Source organism: Plecotus auritus, assembly GCF_963455305.1.
Source record: "Plecotus auritus genome assembly, chromosome: 11".
Lineage (NCBI taxonomy): Eukaryota > Metazoa > Chordata > Mammalia > Chiroptera > Vespertilionidae > Plecotus > Plecotus auritus.
In genome coordinates, this window is record NC_137777.1 from 30,231,384 (window position 1) to 30,242,257 (window position 10,874).

A 10,874-nucleotide genomic window follows, 5' to 3' on the forward strand; every position below is an offset into this window, starting at 1 on the left:
GGGAATAATGACAAGGAAAAAGGTCTGTACATATTCAATACAGATGCAACCAATGTAGGCTAAACTACATAGTACACATCAGCAAAAAACGTAACTTCTTTTTCCTGAATATCTTCCATCGGCAGTTGGTTTTATCTACAGATGTGAAATCCACGGATAGGGAGGGCTGTTGAATACACTAGCAATGCCATAGTGTATGTATTTTACAAACTGCATTTTCACTTAGTAATGGGCCATGATCATTTTTCTGTGCCAATAAATACAGATCCATAAAGTCATGTGTAAAGGTTGCCTAGCTTTCCATGGCATGAAGGCATATATCATAATTTATTTACCTAGTCACTTATTAGTGTCTTTAGGTTGTTTTTAGCTTTAAATGAGAAATACCATTATTTAACTGTTTCATTTATGTCCTTTTACTGTTAGCTCCTTCAAATTATCTTTTAAAACAGGCAGGTATAATGAATGAATAAATGAATGAACAAAATCCTGGGAAAAGCCTGGATATCTACAACTATAATTAGTTTGCATTATCATTATCATGTATTCTTTATGGTGCTGTTATCCTGGAGAAGAATAATTTTCTTCCCTATCTAGGTCTTGGCCAAAATGAGTGAAACGCCTACTTCTAGTTTTTCCATGATTCATCCGACTTCTTCTGAAGGTCAAGTTCCTTCTCTTCGCCACCTGAGCATCACTCATCCCGTGGTGGCCAAAAGGATCAGCTTCTACAAGAGCGGAGACCCGCAATTTGGGGGGGTCCGGGTGGTGGTCAACCCTCGTTCCTTTAAGACGTTCGATGCTTTGCTGGATAGCTTGTCCAGAAAGGTGCCTCTACCTTTTGGGGTGAGGAACATCAGCACTCCTCGGGGAAGGCATAGCATCACATGTCTGGAGCAGCTGGAGGACGGGGAATCGTACCTGTGCTCGCACAGCAGGAGGGTGCAGCCCGTGGACCTGGACAAGGCCAGCCGGCGCCCGCGGCCCTGGTACAGCAGCCTGGCCATCGGCGCGCATGCGCACCGCCTCCCTGCTGCAGCTGCCCCCGGCATGCTGCGCGCCCCACGCAGGCTGCTGGTTTTCAGGAACGGGGACCCGAACGCCAGGCGCGTGGTTCTTCTGAGCAGGAGGGTCACCCAGAGCTTCGAGGCCTTTCTGCAGCACCTGGCGGAGGTCATGCAGTGCCGCGTGACCAAGCTGTACTCCACGGATGGAAGGAGGGTAAGGGTTCTGGAAGCTCCTCATACCTGAGCTCATGTCCCGCGGGACGGCAGCCCCGGGAAGGAAGGCTTAGGTGCCCTTGCGTGTGCTTGTGAGCTCCCACCCTCATGGGCGGTTGCTTTTTCTCCCCGGGAGGGTGGTTTTTCTCCCATGCTCCCTCCCCTTTTCTGCCTTCCCTGAGCACTGAGTAATGTGTTGGCATAGATTCTCATTTGACAATATTTCTTGAAAAGGAGTCCCCCAGGGTTGTATTCTGTTAGGGAGAGAAAGACTTTTCCTGGGATCCGTGCTGATGGAGAGTCTCCCCTGCAGCTGCCCGTGCGTCCACAGAGCTCACCTTCCTGGTCCTGGTGCCTCCACCAGGCCTTCATCACCTGGCTCAGGGTAGACATTTGGCTACAGCTGGCTACTTTGGTCGGGGAGGCAGACAGAGGCAGTACTGCATACCTTTTAAAGATTTCTTTAGTTTGACGGAAGACAGGCCTTTTTCCAGCTAGCATGGAGGCTCAATAAGGGTGTTGGTCTAACCATCGCCCCCCCTCCCCCCAACCCCGCAACCAACCACACTTTGGTATTTCGTTATTTTGTATACATCATTGGTGCCTAACAAATACTTGGTGATTATCTCTTTCAAGCCCAGGAGGTTGTTGAATTGATTCAATCAGTTGTACAGTTATCCTATGGAAAGAACACAACTTCATGCTACTTATGTAAGGACCATACCTCTTTGGTTTCTTCTAGGTTCCCAGTCTCGAGGCCATGATTGGGAGCCCTGGAGTTGTGGTGGCAGCAGGGAGGGAGCCATTTAAACCAGGAAATTATGACATCCAGAAGTACTTGCTGCCAGCTAGATTACCAGGCATCTCTCGTCGTGTGTACCCCAAGGGAAATACTAGGTCAGAAAGCAGAAAGAGTAAGTCACTTAAATATACAGCATTTCTATTATAAAAGTACTGAGACTTTTTAGCTCAACAACAACAAATCCATGCTTAAATGACCAATTTTCTTCATCACAGAAGAGAAAATGGAATAAAAATATTCTAAACTGAAATTATTATATTTATAGTTAAAAAAGTGTCATAAAAGGTTATTTCATAATTTGTAAAAGATTTTTCTAAATCAATCTGTGATATTTTTGTTTAAATTGAATTGATGAGGTATGGGTTTCTTTCATATACCTAGATTAAAAATAAAATGCCAGCAGTTCTTTATTTGGAGAGGAATTCTATGGGATATGTTGGTGACATCTCTGGTAGTTACAATTTTCTCTTCATTGTATGCAGAGCTCAGTAGGTTCGTTGAGTGACTGTATTTTTAAAAATCTCTAACTACATGTATTCTCCACTTACTGAAGGAAAAAACACAGGCCCTTAGATTCACTTGTTATTTATTTAAAGCAAAGGTTTATGTAGCCACTTCATGCTGGCTAACAATAAACTAGATTGATAATTTTTTAGGAAATACTGCACAGTGTGGATAGGGGAGGAGGAGGGCGTCTTGATGCTAAGAAGTGTGGGATAGGCTGTAAATTCCCTATGCAGGCATGGCTAATCTCATTATTCATTGTGATAAGTATTTTAGCTCTATGCTAGTATATTTGTTGTCATTTATACTTAAACTAGAGGCCTGGTGCATGAAATTTGTGCATGGGGGGGGGTCCCCTCAGCCCAGCCTGCACCCTCTCCAATACGGGACCCCTCAGGGGCTATCCGACTGGCAGTTGGACATCCCTCTCACAATCCTGGACTGCTGGCTTCTAATTGCTCACCTGCCTGCCCGTGTGATTGCCCCCTAACTGCATGCGCCCACCCTCCCGCCCCATTGGCCTGATTGCCCCTCACTGCCTCTGCGTGCCAGCCTAATCACCCCTAACTGTCCCCCCTGCAGGCCTGTATTGTGCTAACTGCCCCCCACTGCTGGCCAGGTCACCGCCAACTGCCCCCTCGCTGCTGGCCTGGTCACTCCTAACTGCCTCCCCTGCCGGCCTGATTGCCCTAACTGCCTCCACTGCCAGCCTGGTTGCCTCCAACTGCCCCCCCCCCGCCAGCCTAGTCACCCCTCACTGCCCCCCCTGCCAGCCTAATTGCCCCCAACTTGCCCCCCCTGCCGGCCTGGTCTCCCCATGCAGCCTGCTTGCTCAGTTGTTTGGTCATCCCTCACTAACCCTCCTTTTGGCTTGCTTGCCCCATGCAGCTTGCTGTTCAGTCGTTTGATTGTCCCTCACTAACCTCCCTGCTGGCCTGGTTGTAGGCAGCCATCTTGTGAGAGTGTGATGGTCAATTTGCATATTACCTCTTTATTATATAGGATTTTAATTGGAGATGGATAAGTAGTATTAATCCTCTACTTACTACTAAAGTGGATGAAATTCATTTATTATTTATTCTTGTCATTTACTTTATGTATAATCTCAATAAGTAATTATTAATGTTTCTGTTTTGTACACATTAGCTGCTGAGTATTCATTATGTATATAGTACTACTATTTTACCTTGGTCATTTTGCTAAACTGATTTTATTATTTGGTGTTTAATATGGGTTGTTGAGTATGATTTTTGATGGTTTCAGGGAATCTGAGGGCTTCCTTAAGTTTTACTTTAAAAAATTATGAGTGAGACATTTTCATTTAAAGTTTTGGTAAAAGTACAGAGGGATAAGAGAAAATACTTCTAAGTTTATATTTTGAAAAGTTAAGGGCATATAATGGATGGCAAGCATGTAAAAATCTATGCAAACACTAATAGGAATTTGATTGAGTATAAGAAGCATGAGTGCCAAGGTTATCTCTAGAAATACACATTATAAAGATAATGAGATATCTAGGCCTTATGTCTAGCTCTCTTTTGTGCCTAACATTAAATCAGATTCAGTGATTATACAAAGTGAATGCTAAATTAATAATAATTATTTGATTAATGTAGCCTTTAAATTATAAAAATGCTTTAGCTTTCATAATGCTATAGATGCTTCTCTTGGATATGCATAGATGGAAAAATAAATACCGCCATAAATTATTACTTGCTTTGTTTGAATAACTGAGCAGAACTTGGGTAGACTCCAATTTCAGTACTGGTAAAGAAAATCAAACAACAAAAGTAAAGGCCACAAAATCTATTTTTGCTAGAATACTTGGCAATTTCTGCTTTATACTTTCCTTTTTAAAATTGCCTTATTCAACTAAGAATTAAAATTCTGTGAATCCCCTCATTGAATTATGATTATAAGTTCTTTTTAAAAGAAAAAATTTGTAGAAATGTACCAGATATTACAGTGAACTCAAATAACCAATGAATACATAGAGGTGAGAAACATATTAATGATATCTTACTATGAAATTAAGAAAAATTTTATTTTTCATACTAATTATTTTCTTTTTCCTTTCCTTTCTTTGCTGCCTCTTCTATTGGATATATGTATATATGACTTTTCTATCTTCCACATTATATTTTGATGCGGGGCATCTTGTACTCTTAAAATCTTGAAAGTGGGCACACTTATGCCTTCAAGCCCAAGGTCTCAGATTTATTCTGCTTCTTCTGACAAAATGCATAATAATGTTTGCTACTCAGACCATTCCTTCACTCCTGAACATTATTTGGCCTTAGAAAAAAAGGATTCTCAGAATTTATTGATATATCCTTCTGAAGATAATGTTGAGAAATCAATTATTTTTAATCAAGATGGCACCATGACAGTTGAGATGAAAGTTCGATTTAAGATAAAAGAAGAGGAAACCATAAAATGGACAACCAGTGTCAGTAGAGCTGGTCTTTCTAATAATCATGAAAAGAGTGATATAAACAGTTTTCCAGGAAGAACAGATGATCTAAAATCTGGTTTAAAGATTGCATCATGTTCATTGTCTGCAGATGTCTCACCTTTGGAGAAAGGCAATAATCAAGAGGACAGTTTAGCAAAGGAGATAAACACTCAAATGACAGATCAAAAGGCTGAAACTTATAGTTCTAGTTGGGAGAATTCTGCTGTGGACACAAATGCCACCCAGAGAACTCAGGATCAAGCAGAACATCATTTTTATAGGCCCCCTACACCTGGACCAAAGAGAATGAGACAAAAGAAATCTGTAATAGGCAGTGTGACCTTAGTATCTGAAAGTGAAGTTCAAGAAAAAATGATTGGACAATTTTCTTATAGTGAAGAAAGGGAAGATGGGGAAAACAAATCTGAGTATCACATGTTTACACATTCTTGCAGTAAAATGTCATCAGTATGTAACAAACCAGTAGTTGTTCAGATAGATAAAAATGAGCAGATGGAGTCATCTTTAGAAAGAAAAAAGGAAAGCAGACAACTCAAATCAAGTTCAATAAGTGCTGGTGTTATAGAAATTACAAGCCAGAAGATGTTAGAGATGTCCCATATTAATGGCTTTCCACATACTATACCAGAAAACGTAGTTGTGGAGGAAGATATAGTTGATAATGCAACACCAGACAATAAAACTAGTATGAAGAACTCAAGAACTTATGGTAACACCAATGATAGGTTCTGTCCTATTTTAGCAGATGCAACGCCTTCTTCAAGTAAAAATTCTGGAACTGACAAATCTATTTCTGAGACCCCAGCTTCAGTAGGATCCTCTATTGTCACCAGAAGAATTGACAGACTAATTAATGAATTTTCTCAGTGCAGTTTAACAAAAGTTCCAGAAAATGAAAAGCAGGTTTCATCATCTGTTGCCAGCAAAAAGCTGATATCTCAGCAGCAAGTGAAAAGTTATAGGCATCAGGATGGAGAGATTGCAACTAAAGGAATCCCTAGTAAGAAAATAAACACAAGAGGTAGAATTGCACAGGAAACCATATTGCAAGATTCACACAGTCCCATTGAAGGAGGGTTACTTTGTGAGGAAGACCTTCATGCAAGTGATAGGGTAATTGAAACAAATTATTTTTATTCCAAAAGTAATCTCAATCCTGTGAATTCTAAGAATTTCCAAATAAATAAATTAAATATTCAGAATCCTAAGGTTCAAGGACTTAGAGCCAAAAGAAAATCCAGACCATTAAACAAAGTAAGCTTTGGAGGCCCTGCAAAAAAAGGAGTTGGTCAAGGAGATAAAGCATTTCCTCATAATAAACGCAGATATTGCAAAAATATTTTTGAAAGTCAAAATTTATTTCATGTGGTTAACTTTCTTGAGCAAAACCCCAGTGCTTTTTGCAGACCACAGGCTCAAGCAGAAATAGCATCTTGGTATTTGAGAGGAATGGAAAAGAAGAGTTTAGTTTCAAAAGTTAATAATTCACACATAACTTTAAAAAGCCAGAAAAAACAAAAAGGGGATAAGTCAAAATCAGGAACTATTGTAAGTAAACAACGTGCTACAACAAGGGTAAATTCCTTACCATCTTTGAAAAACACTGTTTTTCCTGAGGACATTACCCATCATTCAGTTCAAAATTATATACAGAGATGGTTGCAGAACATAAATCCACATTCAGCTTTGCAACCTAAAAAATCAGCACCAATATGCAAAAAGGAAAGGCATGTGGTAAGTTGTAACAATGGTTTTGCAGGAAATAATTATCACACAAGTTCTGAAAAAGGAAATAACTGTGTCATGGAGCGTAATAAACTCATAACTAAAAATGATTTGACAGGAGATAAGCTAGATAAAGAGGTAGGTAAATCTTTTGACAAAGATAACAGTGAAGAACTTACCGAAGATCTCCATGAGAGCCAGGTTGAATCTCTGAATGATGCTTACTTGCTTTCCTTGCATGAATGTTGTACTTTGTCACAGTCAGCTATTGATGATCATAATACTAGAAGTCAAAGATCTGTTGAAAAGTCAGGACATTGTTTACCAAGCCTTGTTTACCAAGAAATAAACCTAGCTACAAAAGGGCCAAGTGTAGAGGCTGCCATCCAAGTAGGTCCAAAGGAAGAGGCCACTCCAAAAGACCTCTTTCTAGTACTTTTGCTTCGCCAACTGCAAGCTGTAGTTTCCAGTATTCACCAGACCCAGAATGGTATTGTTCAAATGCCAGGTTCACTTGTAGATGTTCCTTTCCATTCCCCTATATGTGATTCACCCACTAATGTCCTTCTAGCATGGCTCTTGGTGCTAAACCTAAAGGGAAGTGTCAATAGCCTCTGTCAAGGTGATGCTCACAAGACTACAAACAGAACTTCAGAATTACTTGCATTGTTGGAGGTTTTAAAGCATGTTGCCATCACAGAGGAAGCTGATGACTTGAAGGCTGCTGTTGCCAATTTAGTGGAGTCAACTACAAATCTCTTTGGACTCACTGAGAAAGGACAAGACATGGTTCCAGTCGGTCTTTCTGCAAATTGTTCCACACTTGACACTCAGAGAGTTTCTAAGTGCATTGAAAATGAAAAAGCACAGAAAATCTTCTCTTTAAATGCCAGTGAGTTCTGTGCTCCTGAAGTTTGTGTTTCAGAGGTGACTTCCTCTCCATGTGAGGTGTGCACTGTGAGTAAGATTTATCCTCCACAAGAGACTTGTAACCTCAGTAACATTTTTTCGTATAGTGATGGCTGTATCATGGATCAGACCTCTATGAATCAGGCTTGTTACCTAGGAAAGGGCTGTTCACTTACTGATGCAGTATCTTCCCATAAGGTTTGTGCTCATGAGGAAAAACATACTTATGAGACAGCTTGCCCAATTGATGGGGCCTACGTTCCCATCAAAGTCTGCAATACCAGTGACTTTTTAAATTCCAAAGAAATCACATATACTGGTAATTTGGAATTCACTGAAGAGTTAGAAAGAGTTGATGATGTTCATAAAGGCCTAAATATTTTGGCAGACCCTGGGTATAAACATGGCTTTAATGTATTGGTGCCACACCAAAATAGCAATTTAAGCTATTGTGGTGTTTCCCTAAATGCAACTGAACCAGAATTTGATAAGGAACATAGTGCTCTAGATGAATCTAAAGGTTGTTTATTAAAGAAATCTCAGGATAAAAATTTATATACATCCTTTGATAAGGAAGAATCAAAGACTTCTGAAGAATCGGGTTCAATAACTGAAAGCATAGCATCAAATGAAAGACACATTTCAGAACTGGAATCCTTTGAGGAATTAGAAAAGCAGGACATAGATATCTTTAATAGGAAGCTAAATTCTGGAGAGCAAACCACTGAAGAATTGATCCAAAAAGAGTTAGAGCCTAGTAAAAATATGGAATTAATAGAAGTCTCTAGCAGGAACATTGTGGAAGAAAGAAGGAATGGTGTAATTTGTAAGGCAAACAGTAGGGGGCTGGCACCACCACCATCTTTAGTGTTTTGCTCTGTTCCTGAAAAGGAACTCAATGAAGGAAAAACTAATACGAGGGTAAAAATGATGGTGAGAAGCATGGAAATTGGAAGTTGTTCAGAGTCCCCTCTTGATTTTAAAAACGGCTTCAAGAGAACAGTGACTTCTGACTGGTCAGACTATACACAAGACAGTGAGAATGATCAGCCGTGGAAAACATCCAGTGATGGCTCCAATGACAGCGGTGAGGAGATTGCTCAAGAGAAAGAATATAATAAAGGATTTGTTAAGAGAACAATAGAAAAACTTTATGGTAAAGTGGAGATTGTTAAGCCATCTTTTTTCCCTGGGCCTCTGAACAGATCTCAGGTTTGTCCTTACAATTCTGTGGAATTTCAGTGTGCTAGAAAAGCAGGTCTTTATGATTCTGAAGGTCAGTCATTTGGCTCTTCTGAACAGGTATCCAGAGGTTCATCTAAGTTGCAGAAATTTCAGGAGGAAAGACAAGATAAATGTGACTTTAGTGACATGAAGGCCAATTATCATGGGGGAGACATTGTAGAACATAGCACAAAACAAAATGATCATAACAGTATCCTCAGGGACAGAGAGGAAGGAGTACTGATTGACAAGGGCAAGTGGCTCCTGAAAGAAAATCATTTGCTAAGAGTAGCATCTCCTGAAAATTCTGGCATATGTGGCAATGCAGATACTATATCAGTGGATACTCTACTTGAGAATAGTAATGAGGTACCATATTCACATTTTGGAAATTTGGTCCCAGGCCCAAACATGGCTGAACTCTCCTCTTCAGAATTGGAGGAACTAACTCAACCCCTTGAAGTGAAATGCAGTTATTTTAACATGCCTCATTGTAGTGACTCTGAGCCTTTTCAGGAGGATTTGCTAGATGTTCAAAATAAAACTTGTCCTAAGGAGAAAATACGAAATCATCATGCAGTGGAGAAGGGTAATCATAGATCGGAAAGAGTATGCACCTCTGTCACTCATGTCTTTACTGCTGCCAACAAAGTCCATCCTGCCTCTGACGATACTATTAAACACCAGCCATTGCCTGGAAATAATAATACTCATGGTGCACTTCAGGAAGGTGACTCTTTGGATAAACTCTATGCCCTTTGTGGTCAACATTGCCCAATACTAACAGTTATTATCCAACCTATAAATGAGGAAGACCGAGGATTTGCATATTGCAAAGATTCTGATATTGAAAATTCCTTGGACAACTATTTATGGATGAAAATACACCCCTGTTTCCTAGAGTCAAACAAGATTATGTTCAGAAATAAGAAAGCAAGTAGTAGAAAGGCATTTATTGATGAAGCCATTGGTGATATATTTGATCAACTTTATTTCAATAACACACGTGACTTGATGGGTAAAAGAAGAAAATCAAAAAGAATTAACTTCTTGGATTTAGAGGAAGAAAATAAGTTAAATAAATTTCAATTATATTTAAAGAAAAGGTTTTGTGTGAATTTCTTACACACATTACTGTTAGTTGTGGGTGATGTGAACTCAAATACACAAGGTCCCAACAATCAGACAAATGAAATATTTGAAGTAGTTGATGAGAATAACAACTTATTAAACAAAAGATTCCAGAGCTCAAAGACAAATCTGAACCAAGTAATAAGAGAAAATATCAACTATTATTTCTTCTTTGAAATGTTTGGTCGAGCCTGCCTAGTTTGCCAACTTGAGACATCTTTAAATATTAGCAACAGAAATGTATTAAAAATATTTTATGTTTTTGAGGGTGAAAATTTTTTCATTTGGGAAAAGGAAAACCAACTAAATTAAATAATTTTGAAAGCAGTGAGGAAGAGGAAGACGTATAATTTCAATATCACCACAGCTTTTCTTTATCATGCATTTTTTTCCTTGTAATAAGATGATGTACATGGGATGGATATGGATTAGATAACCTCTAAGAATTTCCTACTTCTTCAAAATGATAATCCAATTTGATATACGATTCCTCTGTTCTTCATTTTTCCAATAATTACAGACTCATTTTCTATTCTATTATTTCAGAAGTCTGTGTTTGTGTGTGTGTGTGTTTCTGATAATATATAATTTCCTGTATCTGTGATTTTTCTCCTAAGATATTATAAATGCCCTAAGTATAAGAATTATATCTTTTTTTAATGTTGTCAACTCAGTGCAAAATGTATTCGTGAATAAATAGATTAGACATAGCCTCAAAGCACTTCATTTATTAACTTTACTGATTTGATAAAAGTATGATTGCAAGATCTCCACAACAATCTCTAAAGTTTCTTGTGCCAAATGTGTTGAATTTAATTTTCCTCAGAACATCTGTTAAATGAACTTGTAAGCATTTCCATGGAACAAGATTCACCATTTTTCT

General features: G+C 39.0%; 1 protein-coding gene across 1 annotated transcript; it reads left to right on the forward strand.

The window, feature by feature from the left end:
* Positions 1-609: 609 nt before the first annotated feature.
* RP1 (RP1 axonemal microtubule associated) lies at positions 610-10,303 on the forward strand (the record flags this gene model as incomplete). Its single annotated transcript, XM_080646459.1, has 3 exons — positions 610-1,221; positions 1,963-2,134; positions 4,707-10,303. 3 exons carry the CDS (start codon positions 610-612, stop codon positions 10,301-10,303), a joined length of 6,381 nt encoding a protein of 2,126 aa, XP_080502585.1.
* Between the last annotated feature and the right edge of the window lie 571 nt (positions 10,304-10,874).